At 45.3% G+C, this 27,166-nt stretch overlaps 1 protein-coding gene across 1 annotated transcript; it reads right to left on the bottom strand.

Annotated features, from left to right (window-relative positions):
- Positions 1-27,166, bottom strand: CKMT2 (creatine kinase, mitochondrial 2). Its single transcript, XM_036847601.1, has 10 exons — positions 27,104-27,166; positions 12,418-12,589; positions 10,731-10,929; positions 9,222-9,317; positions 8,546-8,767; positions 6,838-6,923; positions 5,764-5,887; positions 4,582-4,716; positions 3,014-3,139; positions 1-266 (listed from the first exon to the last, which is right to left on the bottom strand). Exons 2-10 carry the CDS (start codon positions 12,567-12,569, stop codon positions 147-149), a joined length of 1,260 nt encoding a protein of 419 aa, XP_036703496.1. The 5' UTR covers positions 12,570-12,589; positions 27,104-27,166; the 3' UTR covers positions 1-146.

Genomic DNA, 27,166 nt, shown 5'->3' with positions numbered 1-27,166 from the left:
AAGATATTAAGGAGAGTTTTATTGTAAAGATAGACAGGACCTACAGTTTTACATTTTTCCAAGTCTACGAAAACTCTCAGAGTAGAAATTTCTTTATGTCTGTCATACCAGCAGACAGATTATTTATAAATTAAGGAAGGGAAAGTTCACTTCTTGCTAAACTGAGGTAGAGGAGGTGGCACCTTAATATCTTGGCCTCTCTCCAACTTCTTTTCACAATCCACCAGGTAATTGACTCCATCGATGACTAGCTGAACAAGCTCAACCTTTGACAGTGAAAAAGATGAAAGATTAAGTTGCATAGAAGACACATGCAAGGCTTTGATCAATAGGAACAATACTGGGACAAATGAGAACTTGCCCTGTTGCATGGACTTTAACAATTTCTTCTCTTTATTTCCCTAATGTTTTATGGGAGCAGAGGTGTCTGATGGTTATCGTCAGAGACGGGGAGCGGAGATATTACAGGGTTTCTCTCAATCTTTCTGTAGTTAAGATGGAGTTACTACTTTGTGTGTAAGGACTTTTTAAAAATATGAAAACCATTAGTTTGTATCTCAGACACTTCTTCCCCCATCAATCTGTTATAAAATAACAGTTTGTCTAAAAGTAAAACTACACAGTGACACCCTTGTGATGTTCTCTGACCTGGATCTGAATTCTGACCTTCCACTAAGCTACCTGAGTACTAAACATGCTATAGTTCAGATATTATCATTTACACAATGAACGGCTTTCTGAAAATTGTTTAAACCCAAATGTTTGGCAATTAAATAATGCTTGTATTGTACCAGGCAAGTGTGCTACTTAAAGGAAACTGTGAATTATACTGATATACTTTTTAAAATTCCTGCTTTAAAAAAATATATGTTAGAACTCTTGTTTACAAATATTGGTTTTTCTTAAACTAGAGGACATCTACCTATGAATTTTTCCCTGGGACTCACCTCGCAAACAAATTATTTGCACTGCTCCTAAAGGGACCCAAACTAAGACAGAAAGGAATTACTAGTTAATTCTAGACAGCACTAAAATACATGATAAAACTCAAGAATGCACAGCAATAATGGAAGAGATGGTTAAGTGTTACAGCTGAACATACTTTAGGCATGACAGAGTCTAGTACACTCCCCACTTCTTTTCATGCATAAGGAAACTGAAGCCCTATGAAAGGGTTGGGCCAGAAAGCTAGTCATTACCAATAAAAGAAACACTGATTTTCTACTTAGCTAACTGACCTATCTCAGTGTTGATGAGGGTGTGGTGAGATGGGTCTCTCATTCACTGCCTGTGGAACTCTCTTGGTATAAATCTTCTGGTAGGAAACTTGGTCATAAGTAAGGGACCCTCATCCTTAACCCAGGAGTCCCTTTCCTAGAAATATATCCTAACTAACTAATCAGAGTTGTGATTAGAGTTATGTATAGAGATGGTCATACAGTTATGTACAGAGATAGTCAAACAAAATCTCAAATAATCAGGGAGATATTAAGTAGATAATGGACCACCTTTACTATGCTGTCATTAAACAACATGTTTTGAAGAATTATAAAAATTCTTTTATAAGAATTTTATTTATAAAATATTTATATTTATCTTTTATTTAAATATTTATATTTATCTTTTATTTATAAAATATTTATATATATCTTATTTATAAAATAAGAATTTTATATTCTTTGAAGAATTATAAAATTATAGGAAAATGCTCATGTTATAATACACTGGGAAAAGCTGTGTTATATCAAATATGTTGTAATACTAAATTCTGTAAAAAAAAGTTTTTTGAATAATTGTAAGAATGGAAGGCAATTTAGAATAATGTTCACAATGGTTATCTCAGGGTTGTTAGGTTGAACAAGTGGTTTGTTTGTTTTTTTAACACTTTTGGGAATTTTTCTAGCTCCTACAGATGATCACTTATTGACTTAACAGTTTTCTAAAAATGATGAGTACTTTGCTTTCCAGTATTAAAAATCTAGTTAATATTAGAAGCCGACAGGGCTAGGACCCAGATTTTCTTTATTCACTACACCATATTCAGCAAATTTCAGAAGATGTAGTATTTATATCTGCTTCTTCCTCAAGTATCAATACTTTACCAGAGCTGGTAGCACTCAAGCTGATTTAATTGTTTTGAGTGTTTTCTCCTTTCCTTTCCTTAGTTTACTGGTAGGAGTACCAACCGGCAATGAAATATGCAAAAGATGGCAGGGAAGAAGAAAGAGCACCAATAATCCACAGATTTAATAACCAGCCACTGAGTTATTAAGAGTTTTATAAGCGGCTTTTAAATTAATGATGGGCACAATACGTTCAATGGGACCACATCCAGATAAGCTGGGATGACTTACTGAGATCAGGATTTGCTTAGGATTCTGCTGCATGTTCATTAAATGCGCTCTTTGTGCTTTTTCTCATGCATCACTCCAGGCCTACCTATAGTTTATGAATCCCATTTATCCTATGTATTCACAGAATCCTAAGGATTATTTGATGAGCACAATCTTACACATACCTCATGCATACCTTATTTGCCATCTTTAGCCCTAAACATAAAATTTTACAAACTATCAAGTATCTAAAAATGCCAACGTGAAGATGATAGTATGTGACCTTCACCAAAGGAAATCCGGAATCAAGAGAAAATCCACTATTTCACGCCCCTCAGAGAGAACACACGTGTTCTCTGACTCACAGTGATAAAAGACTGTTGTCCTTTAGCATAACAGAACTCCTGCTGCTCAGGATTGCTGGAACAGCTCTGGGGGCAGGCAGGTGACAACAGTCCCACTGTGAATTCCTTCACTTGCTTATATATTCTCAGCTTACATCGTGCTTACCTTTATGTGTGGAGGAAAAGTACTACAGAATGAAATGCTAACATGACTCAGGACTCAATGGGCAAAGAGGAGGTCTCGAATTTTGTGAATAAGGAAAGGCTGTTGAGTTTGCTTCTTTTCCTCCAGGCTGATTTTGTTAGTTCGTGTTCAGAAAGTTAGAGAGACGTTACCTCTGATCGGCCAATTCGATCTATGTTGGAAATGTCATACACATCGGACACTGCTTCAGTGTCCACGCCACCTGTGCCACGCTTCTGGAGTCTCAGGTTCTCCAGGATCTTAGAAAATCGCGAATCCTGGGACAAAGGATAATACTTAGTGTCCTAAGAATCAAACTTGATTCGTCATCCTTGGCACACTTAGAAAAGACATATAATGAGAAGTAATAACAGTTAATATTTATTAAGCATATATTTACTATGTGCCAGGGCCCTGTGCTGGAACTTACACCAACAATCCCATGAGGAAGGTATTGCTTTTACCCCCATTTCACAGATGAGGAAAATAAGGCTCAGAGGAATTAACTTGCCTAAAAGTACACACAGGTAGAAGGTAGCAGAGCTGTCATTAACTTCTATACTGCTATTTTGGCATCTGGATGCCAGCTTTGGTGAGTTTATTATTCATCTATATAACAGTTGTTACTGCTATAACTAAAATCATGACACTAAATCACAGCAAATAATTTTCTTATTGTAAAGCAACTACACTCCAATAAAAATTTTAAAAAATAATTTTCTTAGCATTGGAATTTTGAATAACAAATATTACCATACTTTTTTTTGGCCGAAAGCACATTTTCTAAAATTGTTTTAAAGTATTTGATTCACTTGGTGTGCTGTGGCAGAACTCTTAGTTGCCCACCAGAATCCTCTTTCCTTTCTTCCATTGGAGAGCTGGGGAAGTAACCACTGGCTAGGTTCTTGCTAATGGAACCAGCAGAAGTGAAGGGTGCCACTGCCAGGCCTGGACCTTACATCTTTACATGGACACACCCACATGCTCTCTCGCCTTCCCGCAGGCTAGAGCGTGAGGCCTGACTGTGACCACGCTAAGGGCACAACGCTCTAAGGCAGTGACCCTCCAAGTGCAGCTCGCTGACCAGCAGCATCAGCATCACCGGGAAACCTGTGAGAAATGCAAGTGCTGCAGGTGTTGTCACAGGCCTCCAGGTGATTTTGCTGCAGGCCCAAGTCTGAGAACCTCCGTATTGGGAGAGAGAGGAGAGGGAAGGCAGGCCAGGGAGCAGAGTGGAGCAGCCGGCCTGTCTATCCCGACTTGTTATATGAAGGAGAATTTAAAATTCTTGTTCTTGGGACTTCCCTGGTGGCCCAGTGGTTAAGACTTTGCCTTCCAACGCAGGGGGTGTGGGTTTGATCCCTGGTCGGGGAGCTAGGATCCCACATGCCTCGGGGCCAAAAAACCAAAAAACATAAAACAGAAGCAATATTGTAACAAATTCAATAAAGACTTTAAAAATGGTCCACATAAAAAAATCTTTAAGAAAAAGAATAAAGTTCTTGTTCTTGAAGCCGCTTCCCTTTTTTATAGCCCATAACCTCTTATCCTACGGATACAAGTGTTTTTGAGACAAACAACCTTTTCTTGTCATTTTCTTTCATTAGTGCAGAAACTAAGGGTTAAGGAATTGGGCTGTGATGTTTTTCCCTCCACAAAGCAGTCCCAGGTGAACCCATCCCGGTGGAACCCAACAGGGCCACTGGCTACATGACATTACCTTGCTGAGCTTTGGGATCCTAACGTGGACACCAGCCCGTAATCCTGTGCCGAGGTTCGAAGGGCAGGTCAGAATGTATCCCAGGTGCTCGTTCCACATGAACTCCCAGCCTCGTTCTTGGATTAGGCGTTCTACCTAAGACAGGGAACAAATGACGACGTTCTCAGATATCCATTCACTCAGCACATCCCAAACACCAGGGAAAGATGTGTGTACTGCTTGTCTGCCGTGAATAAAACTTAGGTCAATTTATAGTACTAATTCTTTTTTTGGAAAGGAAAAAGCAAAGCTATCTGCAGTTTTTTTTTTAATTTATTTTTATTGAATGAAAGATTCTTTAAATTCTATAGTTCTTTACAATTTTCAAAAGTTTCACACACATGATTTCATATAATCCCGTAATAACCCTTTTTCCCCCACCCCTATATTGCCCCTCTCCACTTCCCTCTTCCCAGTGGTAACCACTAGTTCTCTATAGCTGTGAGTCTGCTTCTTTTTTGTTTGATTCACTAGTTTGTTGTATTTTTTAGATTCCATATATAAGTAAGATCATACAGTATTTTTGTCTTTCTCTGTCAGATATTTCTCTTAGCATAATGCCCTCCAAGTCCATCCATGTTGCTGCAAATGGCAAAATTTCGTTCTTTCATTCTGCAGTACTTCTTTAATAGAAAATTAAACTTCTTCTATCACAATATTAAAATGGTCCAATTAAATTAGATGAACCATGTAAAGCACTGAACACAGTACCTAGCACATACTAAACACTCAATAAATGTCAGTTGTTATTCTTTTCCACATGAGCATAGTAGGAGAATATAGGAATTCTCATCAAGTACGGCTGTGGTCAGGTCACATATGAACATAGGTGCATCCTATACTGTCCCTATGCTTAGAACAGCCAAGATCTCTGTTAAAGAAATCAGAAAATAACTAATGATCCACAGACTTCTCTAAACCATCCTGCATTGGGAAGGGAAGCATAGGAGCTTGCTAATAACAACAAAAAAAAGTCATCTATTTTTTGAAGCACTGCCCTGGAAGTCCCACCACAAAAGAGTGCCATGATCCCTAGAAAAAATTAGCCCCATCTTGGAAGTCACCATAGTATCTTTTTTCAAGAATGAAAAACAAAGAGATTTTATTTTAGTGAATATTCAGAATTCTCTGATGACATCTTACCTCTTTTAGTCCACGACAGAATCGCTCAAATACTCTCTTCATATTGCCTCCTTTCTCCATAGAGATTACCCTGGTGTGGTCTTCCTCATTAATCCAGATGAGAAATGTCTTGTCATTATTATGCCTAATGAAGAGAGAAATACAGTGTTGAGTGTTAATTACATTTGTTTCAACACATGAAAATTCCCATTACCTCTGTAGCTTGATTGCTTCATTTCACCTTCCTCATTTCCTTAGATGGTCCTAATCTCTTAACTGTGCCTGAACAAGTACTGCAAAATAATGTTACCTTGACAGAATGAAGAGTAAGACCAACTCCAACCCTCAAAGATGTCATGTTTTCGCCCAACAAGAACATAATCTCTCTCATTGCTCAGACTAGGATGACAATAATTCAGCCATGATAACATTTGCTTTGACGCCAACAAGAGTGTTTTGTCTCCTAATAGATTCAACCAAAATCTTGTGGCACTTAAAAAAAGATTTTAGCTGCAGCTCAACATGTTTGGGATGCAGAACATTTCACATATGTTTGCTGTATAGATCTTGCCTATCCACCCCCACTGAGCAGCTGCTCCCAAACACTTTGATCTGGGCTCCTTTGGATAGTGTCATAATAACTTACGAAGGTTTAGGAATCAAAGTGGCCTGAGGACTGTTGGCCAAGATAAAATACGCGTACACTCAATAGCCACTCTTCCTTGTAGAGTTTTGCTTAAATCCTCAATATTTACTTTTCATTTTCTGCTCTTTTGTTTTAATGTCATGAAACAGATTCTCTGGGAGGTCAAATAATATGAAGCTAATTTTTTCTTAAAAATAAAGTCTTTTTTCTCATGCACAATTCATGCAAAACAGCTAACATTCCCGCACATTTGGAAACATCATTATACTTATATATTACACACACACACAGACACACACACCCCAATTTCTAAGTAGTCTATCGTCTCCATTTAGCTCAAGCTGGGCATGCTGTCAAGCGCAGGTCACAGCAACTTCAGGTTAGGACAAGCAGTGATCTGAAGGAGAACGTCTGCACACAATGCAAATGTGAAAATGCTATGTCCATACCAGATTCCCCTGGCATCTGGCCAGTCACGGGCCATCCCAGCACAAGTTAGTAAAGGGGATACTGGCTTATCAAATAGAAAGTGGTCCTGCAGGCCCAAAGGGACAAAGCAAAAAGAAGAAACTGATGAGATCAGACACGATGGCAAGCGTCAGGTGGTCAACTTTCAACTCACTAATAATGGCTGAGGTCTCTCAGGCAGTGCTTCTCAGCATTGGCTGCCCACTATAATAACCTGAGAGCTTAAAATATTCTAATGCCCAGTTCCCATCTCTCAGAGATTCCGACTTGTTATTGGGTGCAGCCTGGACATCAGTTATTTTCAGGTGATTCCAGTGTATAGCTAAGGTTGAAAACCGCTGGCTTAGCCCAGATGGAGATCCTTAATCACTACGGAGTGTGTCTACCCCACCAGCGCCAACCCCATGCAATGGCAGAGTGGGCAGTGAGTGAGGGGTGCTATCCTGAAAAGTGTTCTATACAGCTGCATTCTCCACGTTACTAGCATTGTTGGTTTATTATTATCATTCCTTCCATTAAAAAATATTAGAGATGTAAAATAATTCTCTGTAAATAAAAATAGTCACCATTCATTTAATGTTCACTATGTGCCAGGCTCTATGCTATGTACTTTTATTTCCTTTAATCCTCACAACAACACTCTGAGGTAAATGTAATCATTCTATTTGGTAGGAAAAGAAAACAGATTCAGAGAGAGGAAACCTATCACAGCTAGAAAGAGGCAGAGCCTAGATGCGAACCTAGACCTGTATGACTCCCAAGTATGCCTCTAACTACAATATGCTACTGTGCAGATCAAAATCAGATCAAAATACTGTGTGCACACAGTAAGAATATGAATATGGATACCATATATTACATTGAAGTCAGAAATAAAGAGGACACAGGAAGATCTACAGTCTCTAAGTGGAAGGGGTTGGAGACCTGAGCCAGGCCAGGCTTATGGACTATCATTGCCCAGGAAACAGCATGCCCTTTAACCTGGAAACCAGAAGTGGCTACTTGAGGCAGAGGAGGGGACCAGGAGACTGAGGTCTCTAGACCATACAGTTGCCCACCTGGTTTGGAAATGGGGCATATTTTGTGGCATCACATCTTCTGAAATGACAGAAATTTGTTTCCGCTTTTCCTTGGAGTTTAAAGTTATTTTTGAAAATGCCATTCTGTTTCAACTTTGCTACAGGGAAAAAAGGAAGGGACTTGAGTTTTGTCTACCCTAGTGTTAGAGGGAAGCCATGGAGACCCTGTGGAGGCAGCAGGAATCCCAGAGACCAGCTCCAGTGTGAGTCAGGGCAGGCCTTCCACCTGGATAATTCCCTTTCCAGAAGCTCCTAGCTTCCTGGACTTTGATTGTGGTAATGGAGACCATCCTCCAGGCACAGACGGGGTTTTCCACACCGAATTGTTCCTATTTATCAACAAGCCCGGGGACCCTCCACTCACTCCCACACACCAATGGCAACCCACCATCCCATTGTTTCCTCGGCAGACTTTATCCATAGACCATCTCCACTTTTGACCTAAGCTTTTAAGGCCTGCTTTTCCTTCCTTAGACTGACCAGCCTGAAGCCCCAGCGAGCTCCCAACCAGAGCGGGGGCCTGAGCTCCGGGGGAGACCGCCCCGCGTGGGTCAGGGCTCTCTCGGCACAGCTCCGCCCCGGGCAGCCCACGTGGTTCGGGGTCACTCACATCGATGAGCCGCTGCTGGTCCTGCTCCGTCATCTCGGACAGCCGGTAGTAGCGGCCGGCCAGGTCCCCCTTGAGGCCCTTCAGGGCCGTGATGGCCACGTTCTCCACCTCCCTGCGCTCGGCCCGGGTGCAGGCTGGCGGCAGGCTCAGCCCGCGGATGCTGCGGCCGGTGCGCACCCGAGACGACAGCACGTAGCGCTCGTCGAACTGCCCCTGTGTGATCTGCGGAGCAGAGCGCGGGGTTACCGCAGCGCCACGGCCACAGTGGCCTCCAACCCGCTGACCAGGGGACCCCCGGGCACTGAGCGCGTGTGCACGCTGCACACATCCTGCAACTCTGGGGGCAGGGGTCTTAGAGGGAAGTCAAGGGAGGAGCTACTTCACACAGCGTTGTCTGCAATCCTCTACCCTGGCTAGGTTTGGGGTGAAAAAAGGAATTGTTTTGGGAAAGGCTAAAGTCTTCAGTGACCACCACTACGCTGGTGGTAGGAGGTAAGAAAAACAGACTTTGGGACCTTCCTGATTGTCTCAGTGGCCCTCTAGGGAGCATGGTGTGGGAGGGCCATCACAGAGCTTTCAAGGGCATCTGACCCAGGGGCCCTTCTCTCCAGGGGTCCTCACCTTGGACTCTGGAGTGCTGGCTTCATGGGAAGGTACAGAGGTGGCTGGAGCCTACCTTGGATTCGTCCAGATCCGTGGGGTGCTTCATTACCCTGGGGTCATAGCCATTGTGCCTCAGCTTGATGACAGGGTCAAAAAGGTCGGCAAACACCTGCAGGAGGGACAATGCTCCCGTTTCCTCTTGAATTGGTTCATCATCATTTATTCCTATTTATCTTAAGGGCCAAAGCTGATGCCCTCCTTCTCTGAAATTCTCAGTGCAGCCATGCAGGAAACAGGTGTGAGACTGGATTGATGGTTAATAATAACAATAATAATAATAGTAGTAGTACTAGTAGGTCGCATATACCAGAGGAAACCTTTTTGAGGTACCTGGTCCCTTGGGAGAGGGCAGGGCTACAGAACTCTGTCATAGTAACCTCCTCCCTAGGGATTCTGCCAAGTTCACTGCCATCAGACGGAGCAAGAAAATCTTGTGTTTAAGAATTTGAGGGTTTTCTCCAGAAGCTCTTGCTTTTGTGGGATAAAAGAAGCTGCCAGCTCAGAAGCTAAGCAGTTTTGTGGTCAAAAAGGATGGTCGGGTTCTAGAGTTTAAGCAATGTAATAAATTTGTGGAAAACCAGCTGCATAGAAAGAAAAGTGCACAGCAGCAATTAAGGCAAAGCAGGGACCTGTCACCCTGTGAGGACCTTCCCCAGCACAAACTATCTCAAGTGAAATCTACTTTTTAAAACACCAAAGACTGCAGGAACATCCTTTAGGTAAAGTAAGGTTCAGAGAAGTCAAACAGAGCACCCTGCAGGCTTTGGGAGCTGTGGGGAGTGGGTGCTGGGAGGCAGCTCTAGTCTGGGACTCTGGGAGCCCAGAGGTGGGCACTGCCGTCCCTGAGTGAGCTGCTGGTCTAGTCTATTCAAGGCGGCCCTCTCCCTCCTCTTGATGACTGCCTTCCCAGGGAGTCACCTTCAGCTCCTGCAACAGAAGGTGCAAAGGGGGCAGACCTGAGGGAGATGGGCTGGAGGTTTTTACCGTAATGTAGAAGCTGCTGTGGCGGCTGAGCTCCAGAGCAGCAAACCGTCCTGTGCTTCTGACCCAGGATGAGGATGCGGAGATCCTGGGATTTCTCCAAGAGACTTAGTGAACTCAGTAAGACTACAGGGGGCTGTGTAATCAGTAATTCCCCAACTAAACACACACGGCACCATCCTCCAGCCTCAATAAAGTTCAGCCACAAACACATCATCTCCTAATGCCTTATCGGTGAATACACAAACAATAAAAACATTAAAAGATTTTATTTTTTCTGTACTAATTCATCCTCATGACAAGCTCTGAGAGCTGGGTCACGCAACTCATTCCTCGGTGGGGAGGAATACTAGAGCAGCAGGCAAAGGAAACCTTGTCCCTGGGAAGCTGTAGACCTCACTGTTCCAGAGAGCACTGCAGCTGTTGAAGCTGGCTTCCCTTTATGGGCGCCCTTCCTGAGAAAACAGCAAGTTGGTCCCACAGAGAGAACCCAGAGCACGCCTCACACACACACTACAGAACCGGCAGCCAAGAGTTTTACCTCATAGGACTCCTCGTCACCAGCCACCATGCCCACGGTCTTTATGAAGGGGTGGCCGGGGTTATCCACTCCAGTCTGGATACACTGGTCCAGGGTGTAGCCGTTGGGCGTCACCTTGTTGCGGAGCTTGGCGTAGATGGTCGGCGTGAGGCACTCGGCCATGCAGTTGTTGTGTTTGCGCAGATCAGGGTAGTCTGCGCTGCATGAGGAGGAGAGGGGTATTCAGTGAGCAGCCCCTGAGGCAAGGGGCCTATGCAAGAGCTCTGTTTCTGGCCAGCCATCCTTCCACCAGGCTCTCTTCAGCCAGTGGGCAGAGGAAAATTGGCTAGGTCATGATTTAAGTAAGCCAGATTTTAAAGACTAGTTCCCTGAACAGCCAGAGGAATGGACCTGGCCCTGCCTAAGGAGTCCATTATGCTGGCTGCAGGAGCCCACAGACTGTGGCTTATGTTTATGTAAAGAGGAAATAGAGTGAAACGATTAGAAAAGAAATTGAAATCGTATGTAGACTTTTTTTTTATACCCAGAAGTTCTGGTAAATTACAACAACTACATTTTGGTCCCTTAGGTCTGTGATAGAGGCTAAAAACCCTGTGGGTAGAACTACATAGAAATTCATTGATATATCTGTCCTCTGTCTATGATGCAAACTCTACGACTATCTGCTTTGTTGAGAACAGTGCCTGCCTATAGAAACAGGCATTCAGTAAATATTTGTTGAAATAATACCTAGAAAGAAATCAAATGGGGGGTGCCATCTTACCCTGGGATATGTACTGATTGAAGAATAGAGGATTCAAGACCACCACAGGCTCAAATCTCACATAAGGAATTCCTGAGGTATATGGTAGGTGCCAGTAATTCCCTCAGAGTTCCTAATTCTCATGAAAGCCAGTAAATGTTTCTGAGAAACACCTCAGGTTTTCCTTGTCTCTTTCATGCACAGCTGCCTATATGGAATCCCTTAAAGTCAGCATCCACTCCAGCTCTATCCAGTGTGGGACGTCTCAGCCATGACAAGGTCCCCAGGGTGGAGAAAACAGTCCATCTTCATGCCACTTCTCTACTTCCCTTCTGCAAGGTCCTTTAAAGCTGATACTTAGGGACTTCCCTGGCGGTCCAATGGTTAAGACGCCACGCTTCCACTGCAGGGGGCACGGGTTTGAGCCCTGGTAGGGGAACTAGGATCCCACATGCTGCACAGTGTGGCCGGAAAAAAAATAAAAAGCAAAAAAGCTGATACTTAAAATTAGTGCTGTCGCATCACGTTTTCCAGAAGGCAGTACAGCATGAGTGAGGCATGAGTCTGGAATCAAGGTCCCTGGGTTCGCATTTGGCTGCACCAGCTGTGTGAACTTGGGCACTACTTAATTTTCCTAAGCCTCCGTTTCATCACAAAGGGACGCTAAGAGGAATAAAATACTCTGCATAAAGTGCTCAACACGCCTACACATATTCAACAAAGGTTAGCTCCGACTGTTATTACTATTCCACTAGAGCTCAAGCTCTGGGCAGGAATGATGACACTATACATCCCTGGATTTGCCACAGGTCACTGTGCTTAATGAGTCAATTTGATTTAGTCACCCTCAGAGGCAAAAAGAGGGGCCTCTGCTGACAGTTTCAGCAGAGGAAAGCATATTTCTGGCCAGCATTTTGGCGTCGTTTTAAAGCCAAGAGGACTTACCTTGGAGGGAATAGCCTGTGCTGTTCCCAGGCCTCAGCACACACGTTCTGCCGTTTCAGCAGGTACCCAGTAGTCAGGGCACTGGTGCCCAAGGTAGCAAATAACAGAGAGGCATTGCGGCCAGTTAGCAACTTCGAGAAGGTACTGGCCATCCTTCCTCTTGGATGAGTGTCTGGAAAGCAGAGACACTAAAGATTACTTTTTATTTAAAAAAAATTTTTGGCCACATTGCACAGCTTGCAGGATCTTAGTTCCCCGACCAGGGATTGAACCCGGGCCCCTGCAGTGAAAGTGCCTAGTTCTAACCTCTGAACCGCCAGGGAACTCCAGAGAAGCTGAGAATTAGCCTCACAGGATGGCCCTGAACCACAGTACAGAGAACAACAGGCAAGAGAAAAACTGCAGGCGACTTAGCCTGTTTCGTTGTTTTGTTTTTCTCTTTCTTCCTTTCTCCCCACCCCCTTCACACTGCTTAGGAAAACCTGGGTAGTTTTTAGACACTGAGAATGTCAAACTGCTTGCAGTCCTTGCCATTTTCTCCACTAATATGATATAGGGGGAAAAAACCCAGAGGATTTCTACATCTGGCTGCTTGACAGCTCAGGTGCTCTTTTGGACTCTGCCACTGCACAACTAGACCCTGAATAGAATGCATTGCTGGGCTTGTAAGACATAGAGTAAGTTGTTACCAAACGAGCTTCATTTTGCCCGACGCACAGCAAGCCAAAACGCTGAAACACTAAGGTTTGCAGCAAAGAGAGGGTTTATTCACAAGTCAGCCAAGGGAGAAGATGGGAGAACAAATCTCACAACCACTTCCCTGAAAGCAATGGGCTTGGGGTATTTACGGGATAACAAAGAAGCAGGGTGGTCTGGGAGTGTGGGGAAAGATGATTGGGAAAAGGTTCGGTAATTGTTGTTTTGCACAGGTGTAATAAAGCTACACACCTCTGCAGGTTCTGAGGGTGGAGTTTTCAGCCCTCCTATGTCAAAAGGTCACTGACATCCATGTATGCCCAATTGGAGGGTTGCTGGTCCTATCCAGTTATAACCAGCTCAGCTTAAACTAGACACAGCTGAGTCCACGTTCCTGGAAAATAACTCAGGCAAACATCTTATTGTTTAGGCTAGGAGCTGCTTGGTGGAGATGCTAGTCTTAAGACAACCTTGATTGGTGAAGGCAGGTGGAATGGATTTGACTAATCATTACTTGCAGTTGCAAAGTCTCTAAAGACCATTCTCCTACTTTGCTCACCCCAAATGAGTTGGTGTCGGAGCTCAGGTTTGGGTTATCTTGAGAGTGGATGTCCATTTGAATACTAAGGTCTGGATACCAGCAGGGAGGTGGGGAATTGAGTCTAAGACTCCCCAGTTGAGCTAGGACCCTTGAAAGGGGCTAAGGTGGTCCAAGGTCAGGAGCCCTCCAGCAGAAATGCACTCAGATCTGCTCTGAGGAAGGTATGCTCATTTTAGGCCCTGCTTTCCTACAGAGTAAGATCAAGCAATAGGCTCTTGGTCAAAGATCACCAAGCACACAAGGAGGCACCATGAATGGGAGTCAGCAGAAGAAATGGCCACAGATTCAGACCTCCAATGACTGAAGATACTGGAATTGTCAGACAAGAATATAGATTAGCTCTACGTGGAATGTTTAAAGAAATAAGTGATGGAATCACAATGATGAGCAAGCAACAAGAGACTATTAATAATAAACCTGATTTGAAAGAGAACCAGAATGAACTATGGATATAATACAGCTGAAGACAGAATAAATGAATTGGAAGATATATCTTAAGAAATTATCCAGAATGTTGCACAGGTAAATAAGAAAATGGAAAATATGAGATATAAGAGATATAAAGGATAGAATGACAAGATCAAATACCCATCTAATGGAAGCCTCAGAAGGGAGAATAGAGAAAATAGCGAAGCCATATTTCAAGGGAAATGGCTGAGAATTTTCCACAACTGATGAAAGACAAAAATCCATGATTCAAGAGGCATGACATAAGTCAAGCAAAATTAAAATAATCCACACATACATAAATAACAGTCAACTGCAGAATATCAGCAACAAAGATATCAAAAGCAGTCAGAGAGAAAAGACAGTTCATCTATAAAGAAAAAACATCAGCTGATTTTTCAACAATGAATAATGGAAGCCAGAGAAATGGTGTCTTTAAGGGGCTAAGACAATAATTATCAACCAGACTTGGGGACATAGTCAAGCTACCTTTCAAAACTGAGAACATGTATAAATCAAGATAACTATTTATGGGACTTCCTGGTGGTGCAGTGGTTAAAAATCCACCTGCCAATGCAGGGGACATGGGTTCGATCCCCAGTCCGGGAAGATCCCACATGCCGTGGAGCAACTAAGCCCGTGCGCCACAACTACTGAGCCTGTGCTCTAGAGCCCGTGAGTCACAACTACTGAAGCCGGTGCACCTAGAGCCCATGCTCTGCAACAAGAGAAGCCACCGCAATGAGAAGCTCGTGCGCCGCAGCAAAGAGTAGCCCCCATTCGCCACAACTAGAGAAAGCCCGCGTGCAGCAGCAAAGACCCAATGCAACCAAAAATAAATAAATAAATAAATATTTTTTAAAAAGATAAATATTTATATAATATCACCAGGGATGAAAATCAGATACCCTGCTGTGTCTGCTACTGCGCAGAGGTCAGAATGGACAATTAATCCACAGCATCACCCAGTGGGGAGCTATTTATCGTGGGTCGTTGAGTGGAGAACAATAGAGCAGGTAATTCTTAGTACTCCCTCATTATATTGGTCTCTGTGATGCCCAAATAAAGGAAGGGTGGAATTTTTTTCCCTTGTATTTAGAAGATTACCAAGACTCTGCTACAAGATTCTCCAAGCATAGGTGGGTTGGATGACTGCAACGAGCCTGTTGAGAGTATGGCTGTGGGATGAAAACCTGGGCTACCCAGCAGACGATAAACTCCTCTAATAAGGCAAGGTTGACATGGCCTTACGCACAATTCTAAGAGGAGCCTTCTGAGGTCCCCTTTCTTCCTTGATTGCATTTTGGGAACTGGGATGGGTCCATCAACTTTGTGCTTCCAGGATCCCCACCTGGAAGTCTTTACTTAACATTTTTTGAGCTAGGGAGAAATTAGAACATCTCAACTAAAAGCATCAAAGCCCTTGAAGAAAAATTAGGAAGTTATTTTTCTACATTAGCCCAGGAAATCAGATTATCAGATGGCCTTTCCTCTGTGTCATTTCTAAAAACAATTCCCTCAATCGTAAAGACAACAGGAGTTACTTTAGTAATCAGCAGGCAAGATAAATGGGCCATGTCTCAAAGTCGTTCTAGGGACGTGTAATGGCCCAACATGCATCTCATCACATGTACTTCTTTGCTCCCTACTAGACTTTGGGCTGTGTCCATCTCCTCCCAAGAGTAGGTCAGTGTTCCTCAATGAACAGCACCCAGGCTTCCTGGCTCTCGTATGCAGCAGGTGACACTAACTTGCATCTTTCAGACCTGTCTTATCTGCTTCCACACCCTCCAATCTGCTTTTCAAGCAGAGAGGCAGTACTGTCTTCTATGAGTTTTACCACAGAACTCACCAAAGTAAAGGAAGTGTTGCCTGAATTCTTTCCAGACTATATATGGGTCAAAATTTAAGCCAGCCCTAAGTTAACAAGAAGTGCGTTGGCTTCTGAGTTTGGCTCAAATAGCTTGATTTTTATTTTTCTTTCTTTAATTGGCTTTAGCACTGATAGGTGTTCACATCAGCATGTTTGAGAAGATAAATCCAAAGAGGTAGAGTCAGGAGGAAGAGGAGGGGGTGATGTCTATGTGCAGCCCACTGACCACTGGTGGTCTTTAAAGGTCTTCCTCTCTGTGAGGGTGGTCTGTGGGTAGGTGTCTGACTCAGAATATTAATGTTTGAAATGTCATCATATCCATATTTTAGTTTCTGGAAATAATAATATTAACTAACATCCAAGAGTTCTAACATCATGCTGGTGTCCGGGCAGTGATGCATGATTCATGGTAATAATCCCGTGGGGGCTTTGGTGGCAGCAAGCCAAACAATTCTAGAGCTGAAATTCAGAGCACCCCTGCTTTGATTCCTTGTAGAGAATTGACACAGACTCAAAGCTTTGGTGAAGAATTCCTGTTTCTCTGACTCTATGTTTTTCTCTCTCCAAGACACAATGAGACACAGAATTTCTCTGCTGAGGTCCCAATCGATAAACTTGGGTATGAGACTGAAACAAGGGTCTCATTGAACAGGGTAGTAATTTGGCAACGGCTGAGCCATGCTCCCCAAAGACCCAAAGCCAGGCTTGCAATGAAATCACTTTTCCTCATGACTAAACTAACTCTCTCTTGCATGTTAAAAGTTAGTCTTTGAAAAGCTGCACAGGCAGGACATTGTTTTGTCTTACAGATTCCTCTGTTACCCAGGAGGCCCCAATCTTACATAAGCACCATCTACAGCTAAAATTCCTGCTCAGGAGAGACTTGACTTGTTATTTGCACAGATGGTAACATGTGGCATAAACAAGTGGAGCTGGAAAGAGGTAATCTGTGTCCACCGAAGGGGTATTTGGCTTTGCCTAGTTTCCACACATGGTAGTTCTATAAATCAGTACATTGTGTGAAACCACTGGAACAAAAGTTTGGAGCATAAGAGATCTGAAACTCCCTTACAAGCTTTTTAATTTTTTTCATTCCCTCCATGCCCCTAGTATTAGCATAACACACTGAACTGTTCTGTCAAGAGATCAATGGAGAGAGGAGATGAGGGGCTGGAGCAGCTGTGGTGTTTCGCCAGGGACAAAAGCTTCAGCATCCAGACACCCTCACTGTGGGCTCCACGTCAAGGCTTTGGCTTTTGCTCTTCTCTTTGCCAGGATCTATGTGGGAGAGCAGGTGTCAACTGAGTGGGCAATCAATGTGAGGCCAGAAAACAGGGCCAATCAGAGAGCTGAGCAGATGGGGGGAGCAGAGAGCCGGGGGGAGAGGAACACGGGCAACACAGAAGTTGAGAAGCCAGCTTCCCTCAGCCTGTGAGACCAGCAGCCAGTGTTCCCTGGGAGAGGAATCCTGATCTATTTGGGGGGAAAGAGGCAAATGTCAACTAAAGAAGCTCATACTCAGAATTTTGTGAAGGCTCACACAAGCACATGTGCACATACATTCAGGGACTGTCATGGGGGCCCAGAACACCTAGGACCCAGTGGGCTGGCCTGATATTCGGATTGACAGCTCTAGAGCCTGTACAATCTCAACTTGAAAAAAAAAAATATATATATATATATATATTCTAATATAGATATTACTTTTTAAGATATCAGTTTTCTGTCCGTACTTTTGTGCTAATGCAATAAACCACTAATTTGTTCTAGTAAAATTATTATTACTGTTTTAGTAAAAGTATTGCTTCTTACTGCCCCTCAGCTAGGACTCTGCCTTCCATTTTTCCCTGTCTGACTGGACCACAGCCTGGTGCCTTGTCCCCACAAAATCTCCCTGTGCCCTTCTAGCCTCAGATGATGGCTTTCTCTCTGAGTTCCCAAAGCATTCATGGGCTGCTCACTCACTTGCACTTGAGCTGCATAGTTTTTTTGACATTTGTTGGTGCACTCAATTGTCCTGTATCTCCTGTCATGTTAGGGAACTCCCCACTACGTTTGGATTGTCTTCCCAGCTGATGGGTAAAATCTTCAAGGACAGGAACCCATCTGCCACAGATCCTTGCACATAGTAGCTGCTCAGTAAACACTTCTTCTCAGGCTTTACATAATTATTTGTGAACAGTGCTCTGCCTCATTTCCAGAAGGAGGATATCATACCAGCCTCCTGTGTATCTCCTTTTAAATGCATGTAAGTCTAAGGGAATGGGTCCTTTTCCCTGGGCTATTCTCCAAGGCACCTTACTAACCTGGCTCCTTTATTCCCAAGTACTTCTCACATTTAATCTGCTATGAAGCCCCAGACCTGGTATCCAAGCCAATATAGAATCAATTTTGTGAGCTAGCTTCCTGGATCAAAACTTGAGAAAAAAATCTACTTACATAACACTAAACACGTCCCTTTCAGCCACTGATTTTGAAATCCTATCATAAAAGCAAATGAGTGAGGCTGGTAGGCAGGTTTTCAGCATTTCCCTGCTCAGGCTCCTGGTCTCTGTGAGCTGCCCCTGAGCCAGGGTAGCCCAGCACAGGCTCCTGACCTCTCAGCCATGACAGGCTGGCTGCCCCGCTGGGAGCCCACTGAGCCCATCCTCGGCGGTTTCCAGGGGTGATCAGCAGATGCTGCCCCACAGATAACAGACGAAGCATCACTGCATGCCCTTCCTTCCTCCAGGGATCCTCTCGGACTGAGCAGTAGGTGGGGAAGGAGGGGTCAGATGAGGGGCAAGTGCTAGGTGTTGGGGAAATTTAAGTCTCCCGACACCCAGAAATTTCTCTCCACAAGATAGAGGAGAGAAAGAAAACAGCTTTATTATTGACTAAGCATGAAACCAGACTGTGATGCACATCAGCTAAAGAGACAGGAAAGACAGAACAAAATCTCACCCTCTTAAAGAGCCGTGCAGATAGGACCCTCCTACGCATGTTCTTCAGGTAACTCAAGTAAGAGGACATGACAGCACCATTTGTCACACAGAGTTCACTCTAAATTCACCTGATCATTGGGGTGGCCATTTGTGTTAGCTAACTGCCTTTATCCAAAGGGAAAAGGAGCTGCTCCCATCTCTCTGACAGCAGGTCTTTACCACTGAGCCTGGGAGATTGGGGTGCTATCTTCCCGGTGTTTACATTTCAAAGAGATGGCTCCCAGGCCTTTGAGAAAGACAGTCCTGGGTTGTTAAGCTGGCTGGAAGCTTACTTAGCTTTGAAAAAGATTTAAATCCATCTCAAAGGGGCAGAGACAGAATTTACAAGTTTTCTAAAGGAAATGCTCTAAGAAAAGGGAAGGGGAAAAAAAAAAAAAAGAAAAGAAAAGGGAAGGGGACCATTCATTTTGTTATCTCCCTCTCCCACACACTGGGGAGGACGGTGTCGGGAGCTCAGCAGGGCTCAGGTCAAGGATGGACATCACTGAGAGCTGACCTGGCACTTGGCACGTGTAAGAGAAAAGACCCAAAGACCACAGGACTGGGTCATAGTTTTTCTTGGTTCTCAAGCCCACTGGCCCGCACGTGATAGGTTCTCAGAAAATGCTGGATGAGTGAGTGAACAAACAGTCATAGAGATACTGGGGTGGGAAAGGACTTTAGAGGTCATTTAGCTCAGCCTGAATGCAGGAATCCCTTTCCTTTCAGCCCTCCTTAAATAGCAATAGTGCTGGGGATCTCACCACTTCCTAGAGCAACCCATTTCACTGTAGAATAAGTGGAATTATTAAAAATCCTCTTCATATCTTAAAAGGGGGGAAAATTAGTACTTTCAAGTGCCAAGTACTTTCTCTTTTTCAAGTGCAAAGTACTTGGCACTTGAAAGTACTAATAAAGGAGCAGATATCTTGCCCCATGTCAAAGATGAGGGACCTCAAAAACAGAGAGGTTAACTGACAGCCAAAGGTCACACAGCTAAAGAGAAATCTCATGTATTGAGTTTCAGTAGTAGTTTCTTATTTAAGTGAAGATCCTGTTTTTACTTATCAGATTTAATAACATTACAGTATGTTTGGATGGAGCTGCCAGACATTTCTAGCTGCCTCTGGTTCTTTATGCTCTTTATGGATAACTGCGGGGCCAAACTGCCAACCAGCACACAGGCCTCATTCTGGGCAGCTCTGAGGGGCAGAGGAACCAGAGGGTGTGCCCTCGGGGCTTCCTCCACCCTCCAGGGACACCAGTGACCACAGGCTTCCAGAGGTCATCAGGCAGTTTGGGTCACAGTCACCGTGAATGACACTGATGTGCTTTGGTGGGGAGGGGTCACAGTGGGCAGTAATGGAGGGAGAGGCAAGACAGGATGATAAGATGGTGAGGATAGGTATCTTTTTACTTATTTGTTTGATAAATATTTAAGTGCCTACTACGTGGCAGCTTTTACAGAGCTCACAGTCTGAAGGGAAAATTCTCGTGTAGCATTTACGATATGCTGGGCACATGGTTCTGTTTGCTTATGGTTATTACCTCATTAAATCCTCACAACAGACTCATGAGGTTGATACTCTTATCAGCCCCATTTTACAGATGAGCAAATGGAGGTAAAGAAAGGTAAAATAACTTGTCCAAAAGCACACAGTTTGTGAGTGGCAATACTGGGATTCAAGACCAGTGGTCTGTTTTCCTAGTCCATGCTCTTAACCGGCACCGGACCTGGGCAACTACCAGGCAAAGGGTAAGTGTTCTTCGAGGGGAACCAGAGCCCCATGGGAGTCCCTGGGAGGGCCTGGAGCTGGCCCAGCTCACTCAGCTATACTGTTTGAGGGAGCTTGCCCGGTCTTAATCAGACTGAGGTATTACTTGCTTCCACCTGCCCTGGGACTAGTACCCGGACACAAACTGCAAAAGATCAGAGCAGAAACAGTGACTAGACACCGCACGCCCATATGCAGAAACAGATGACTATGGAGGCCTGGTGCATCGCCTCTCTATGGCCGGCTGCGTCCCAGCCATCCTCCAGGTGGGAGAATGGCCGTTGCCCTCAGTCCACACCACACTTAATCTACTTTGGAATGCTGCAGAAAGGCAGAGAGGAAGAAAGGCTAACTGTACCCCCTCTTCTATGCCTGGGTCCAGAATCTTCTGGATGAGCACATAGAGTCCTGGACCACTGTCACTCATCCAAATTTGGCTCTGGGGAGAGTCTATAGCAGATAATTCCCCTGAAATTTAGAGAGTTGAATTACACTGGGGCTGAATCTGCCTAGGATGTGTAGTGGCTGCCTGTCCCCAAAGGTCCAGAGAAAACCCATGATGTGGGGACAACCTTGACGGATTCTAGATTCCAGAACACCTGCAGCTACTAGGGGCAAATCCGAACGGGGCCTGGCACTTACGAAGGGCTGAACGTCTGCTCACATCTGTTACTCTATCACTGTGCACTCCTTTTGGGAGGTCATCTCTACAGGCTGCCCACAGAGTGTTTGAGAACATTCTCCCTTCATCTCAGCAGCAGGGAACCCGGCTTTGTTCAAGGGCAGGGGGACTGAGGGCTCCCTCGCTCCTTCTGACAGAGGGAGGGTTACCTACTGAACACATTGAGAGCATCCCCCAGAGACTCAGGAAGCCCGCACCTCCTGGGTATGGGGGCAATTGCAGAGCCTGCCTGGGTCCACAGCAGGCTTCTTCCTTGGGATGCTTCTGTCTGAGACCCTCTGTCCTGCACCTTAATCAGGCCACTTCCTGGGCCAGGCCGTCTCCTAGTGCCTCTCTGGGTCTGCTCAGCCAAGACAGAGCCTTTTCCCTCAGCCCCCCTCTCTCCTGAGGACGCAGGTGCCCCCTAGTCCACAGTGGGGTACTCAGCCAAGCAGGGGTGCCTGGCCCTGCAGGGATGTGTATCCCTGATAGGCCAGCCCTGGTTCTCTTCTCCAGCCCACAGCCCTGCTGTGCCTGCAGCTTCCTCCCAGGCACCCTCCCTTCCTTCAGCCCTGATGTCTTCTAAGAGCCTTTCTGCAGGACAAGTTACACTTAGCTGCTCCAAGTCAGGAATTCTGCTCTTGGGGAGACAGGTAAATAAAGGCCCAAGCTAGAGGGCAAGGTGGGGTCTTCTTTTGGTCCTAAAAGGCTCCTGCTGAGTAGTGCTGGGAGAGTTAGGGGCAGGAGGTGAGGGGGGAGCAGCTCTCCTCTCTCCCTGGCTGTGATCAGAATCGCCTAGACTGCTCTGTGAGCTACCACAACCATTTTGGAAAGTGAACCAGGAAACATCAATTAACATAAAAATGTGCATACCACTGGCCCGGCATCACACTTTGGAAATCTGTTCTGCAGAAATAGAGCTGCCAGGGCTTCCCTGGTGGCGAAGTGGTTAAGAATCCGCTTGCCAATGCAGGGGACACGGGTTTGAGCCCTGGTCAGGGAAGATCCCACATACTGCAGAGCAACTAAGCCTGTGCACCACAACTACTGAGCCTGCACTCTAGAGCCCGCGAGCCACAACTACTGAGCCCGTGTGCCACAACTACTGAAGCCCACACGCCCAGAGCCTGTGCTCTGCAACAAGAGAAACCACCACAATGAGAAGCCCGTGCACTGCAGCAAAGAGTAGCTCCCACTCGCCTCAAATGGAGAAAGCCAGGGCCCAGCAATGAAGACCCAATGCAGCCAAAAATAAAATAAATAAAATAAATAAATTTAATGTAAAAAAAAAGGCTAAATTTCTAAAAAAAAAAAAGAAATAGAGCTGCCAGTATACAAGGAGAGAGGCATAAGGATATTTAGTGAAGCACTATGTGTAGTGGCAAAAAAAACATAGAAGAAACCTCTCTATCAGAGGGAGAAGGGTTGTATTAAATGTGACACATTCAGACAATGGAATATTCCACAGCTATTAAAGAATCAGTTAAAACTGCCTCCACTTTACCTGGATGCATGTCTTGCCATAGTCTTAGGTTAAAAGGGAAAAAAACTTGCAGAGTAATGAATATGAGTGGTTCCAATTTTGTAACAATGATATACGTATATATGTATTTGCATATATTTATAAGAACATCAAGAAAAGTACTAAAGGTGATTCTTCAAACTGCAAAAAGCATTACTTCAGAGCAACAGACCTGGAGTAGGCAGATTATTAATTTTCTCTTAATAGAATTCTGTATTGCATCACTTGTAAAAAATCAACATGGATTGCCTTTATGATCAAAAATAAATAAATTAAAAGCTAAAAAAAAATCAACTGTGAAGTGTGCTAAAAATCCAGATTTCCAGGCTCCATCTTTTGAATGAGTGGCAAGAATGGGACCGTCACATGTATGTTGTCTAAACTGCACAGGCAATTCCCAAGCCCTGCTAGGTCTGGGAAGCCCATGAATTGCCTACCGGAGCCTCAGCAACTCCCTCTCTATAATGGGCTTGATGAGACCTCTCCCTGAGCTGTTGTGAGGACTAAGTGACAGGCCACAGTAGGCACTGAATAAATGTGAGTCCCTTCCCCCTAGTGACCCTAAGCCTATGGGACAGCTATCACTCTCTCCCCACAGCCAACTCTGGTTATCCCAGACTGGTCTGCCCCTTCTCTGAATGTTGATTTTAGTTTACATTTTTAGCGTTTAAAGTGTTTCATCTAATTGCTCTATTTTGTAATCTGAGGACAAGACTTGATTCCAGAAGGAGCCCATCGTGTACTTTCCGATCCACTGCTCATCCTCTGAAAACCAGCACCAGGGTTCACAAAATGGATTTACTCAGTTGGGCTCCCAAGTTCTTCTTCCAGACTCTGACCCTTTACCCCGGTCTTTCCTTCCACCTGGAATGTCCTTTCCATCCCTGCATGCCCAGTCAAAACTTACTGTCTTTTTTTCTTTTTAACTATCATTTACTAAACTCCTACCATGAGCCACGCATCATGCAAGAGGCCCTTACAAACACTATTTTCAGTCTTTGAAACAATCCTTCCAAGTAGGCATTATTTTGTAGATGGGGAAAACAGAGAGAGGTTAAGGGACCTGCCCCAGGTCTTGGGGTCAGCACCTTGATAAAGCTGGCATTTGAACCTAGGCTTGTCTTTGGCCCTGGACGCAGGCTCCTTGCAGACCACAGCACCTCACAGGTAGCCCTGCACAGACCAGCAATTGGAGAGAAACCACCTTTGTGGTTTAGGACCTGGGAGTGCCACAGTTCCCTCCACTCAGGCCCCCAAGACTGCAGACATGCACTTACCACAGCAGCTTCTAGACACGGGATCGTCACCTCGGGGCATGTGACTCCCCCAGAGTCCCAGAATGTTATAAGCCTGTTCTCTTTCCTGTCCTCAGGCTTCTGCTGAAGTGGCCCAGATCCCAGGTGCTCCTTCACCCTCTCCACTCTGACGCCAGGTGCCCAAAGCTCCTGCCAGCCATGCTGGGGCTGCTGCGCCAGCCTGCCTTTCTCTGAGGAGATGGGGCATGGACTTTTCTGCTCTCTCCTCCCCTCCTCTCTCCTCTCTCCTACAGAAGTAGGGCTTGCAGGGGTGAGGAGGGAGGTAGTCTCTAGCCCTCACCCCACAGAAGCTGTCTGCCTCAGCTTCCCTAACTTGGAATACCTCATGACTCTTGATTTGAAAAGCACTGTTTACAGCAATAGGGCTAATATCTGGCAGAACTGCTGAGCTCCAAGCCAGGGAGATTTCTATATGTGGTGCAAGATCACAGCCAAAAGCAACAGTGTTGTGGTATTCCTACACTTGCCCTCTCCACTAAAAAACAAGAACCACCACATTAAGCCCTTTTGTCACTGTGCCCAAGAGCTCTGTATCTCTGTCTCAGGCAGGCACACTGGGAGTCTGGGTCCTGGTTTAAGGGTTTTGTCTGGTTCTGTCACATCCTAAGATGTGGAGGCCTTAGGTTCTGTCATTGCCTCAATTCTGAGCCTCCTGGTCGTCCTGAGTATCCTGGATGGAGATGCCGTAGGTACCATTCTGCTGACTCAGAGTTATTTTTGGTCCAGCTGTAAATGGCGTCCATGTGTTTGAGCTCCTTGGAGGGCAAAGGAAGACCAAGGGGAGGACCACATGTCAGCTTTCCCTCCAGAGAGAGTCACCCCAAAACAGAAGATGTCCTTGGGGTTGGACCAGCTCCACAGAACACTCTGAACAAATTCTTATGATGCCATTTGTGGCCAGCAGAGAATGGCTTTCCTTCCCAGTTCTAAGGGAGCAAAGAGTTCAAGTTACTTCACCATCACCAGATATACTGGTACCCTAAGAGGCACCCTTGGGCATTCCTGTTCAATTCAACAAGTAGAAAGTCATAAGCAGAGGGGTTTATGGTCCTTCCCTGTAAAACAGAGGTCTTTCCTAGGCCTCCTGGTGATGAAGACATACAACCATCACCAGGTTTGCCTCTCAAGGGTAAGTTGTTTTCAAGAAAGTAGGAAGCTAGGAACCATCTAGTCCTTTGAAATGCTGTAAAGGAGTGGGACCCTCCTTCCCTGCAAGGAAAGGAGCCCTTGTGGCTTCCCAGGCAGGAATGGGTGTGACCTCCAGCAGTCACCTTCAGACAGGCTCCCTGTGGGATTCCTGGCTCAGGGGCAGGAACTCCCAGAATGCTGACGCAGGGTCCCATGTGATTCCCTCTGGGAAGACAAATGGCTCCTTCTCTAAGCTGTGGCCGAGATGGAGACCCAGTGCCTCTGAGCCAGGGGCAAAGTGTGTCTCAGAGCCAATCCTCCTCCTGCCTCTGAACACCCAGGACTCTCCATGCCTTATCTCACCCTCACCCCACATTTCCTGTACTTTCCTCATCCACCCCTTTAGGAAAACTCACCTGGCCTCTGGCCCATTGGCTAAGGCTAAGATTTGGTCATGAAGCTGGCGGAGTCCATGGGTGCATGTGACGCTCGTGCCCTTTGCTGGAACAGTGCCTTAACCCACAGAAGGGTTAGTTCTAAAGGCTGGGGTTTTGGAAAAGGTGCCTACAAAAGCAGAAGAGGAAGTGGAGCGCTCACACAGCCTAATAACGCCCAGATATCCTGTAAGAGCCTGCTTGGGAGGCTCAAGAAGCCCCTTTGCCAAGTTCTGGTGGTGGTCATGTTCTTCTCCATGAGCACAGAGAGAAGAGACCAAGGACACTAGCTCAGAAACAGAGGAAGCATGATTGCTTCTGGAAACAGCCCACCAGGTACACTAGCACAGCCTTGTCACGAGGCCATTAACTGCCACCTCTGGTGATTTCACCTGACCCTGTGTGTGTCAGAGCCAGGGCAATGCTCAAGGGAAGGTCTAAAGGGCAGCGCGGAGGAGGGCCAAAGGGTTTTGCCTTGTTCTGGTGAATGTCGCCCTCCACACCCAGCAGAGTATTCAAAGGCAGAGATGTCACCCACTCAAGGGACAGGAACAGGGCTGACAGTAACCCAAGCAAGCAAGCAAGCAAGCAAGCAAAGAACAGTCCTTTGCCAGAGATGAAACACATGTAGGTCAATTCTATAGCACTTTTACCTCCAGTGGGGGGAAAACAGTTCCTTGGCTCATTATTAATGGGTTAGTGATTTCAAAAATCAATCTCTAGCAATAACATTAATCAATTTAAATCAGGTCTAGCTACTGGGCCAATCAGTAATTAGCTCCTTTCCAGGGCTCCAAAATGTTCATTTTTAAGTTAGCTTATCCCAAGTCACTGATTTGCACCTCTTTTGATGCTGCTGAGGGAAACCATTCCCAAAACCAATGAATTAGTTTCTAGAAATTACAAGGGAAAGGAAGTTGAAGGCTAAAGTCCCCAATTCAGTGGCATTTAGATTTTTTTTTTTTTTCCATCAAGAAAAAGTCCTGATTCACTATGAAAAACAGGCACCGCAAGCAGGGTGCTGACACGGTTCCAGCACCTCGAGCGCAGCTGTCCCCCGGAATGGCCACCTGCGCCTGGGTGCAGGATGGCTCAGCCAAGGACAGACGCCCTGCCGGCTTCTTTAGAGAGTTACCATTAAGTCTTCACACAGGAGCAGTGCCCAGGTTCCGACCTACAGCCCTGGGTCCACCGCTCACAAGGCCCCACCCTGGCTCTAGCAGTAACCCCGCTTTGGAGCAATAAAGCCGAGTTTCACAGCCTCACTGACCTTGGAGCCGGGAGTCTCCCACCTCCTGCCGCTCGCGAACAGCCCAGGACTGTAAGGGGAGGG

This window comes from Balaenoptera musculus, chromosome 3, assembly GCF_009873245.2.
Source record: "Balaenoptera musculus isolate JJ_BM4_2016_0621 chromosome 3, mBalMus1.pri.v3, whole genome shotgun sequence".
Taxonomy (NCBI): Eukaryota; Metazoa; Chordata; class Mammalia; order Artiodactyla; family Balaenopteridae; genus Balaenoptera; species Balaenoptera musculus.
This window is presented reverse-complemented; position numbering and strand designations above follow the sequence as displayed.

Excerpts from the sequence above, each read along its gene's own strand:
- CKMT2 (XM_036847601.1), bottom strand. The coding sequence starts at position 12,569 with ATGGCCAGTACCTTCTCGAAGTTGCTAACTGGCCGCAATGCCTCTCTG. Across the intron at positions 8,768-9,221 it reads CGGATCTGGACGAATCCAAG|ATCACACAGGGGCAGTTCGA; the intron begins GTAGGCTCCAGC and ends TCTGCTCCGCAG. Across the intron at positions 5,888-6,837 it reads CCAGATGCCAGGGGAATCTG|GCATAATAATGACAAGACAT; the intron begins GTATGGACATAG and ends TCTCTTCATTAG.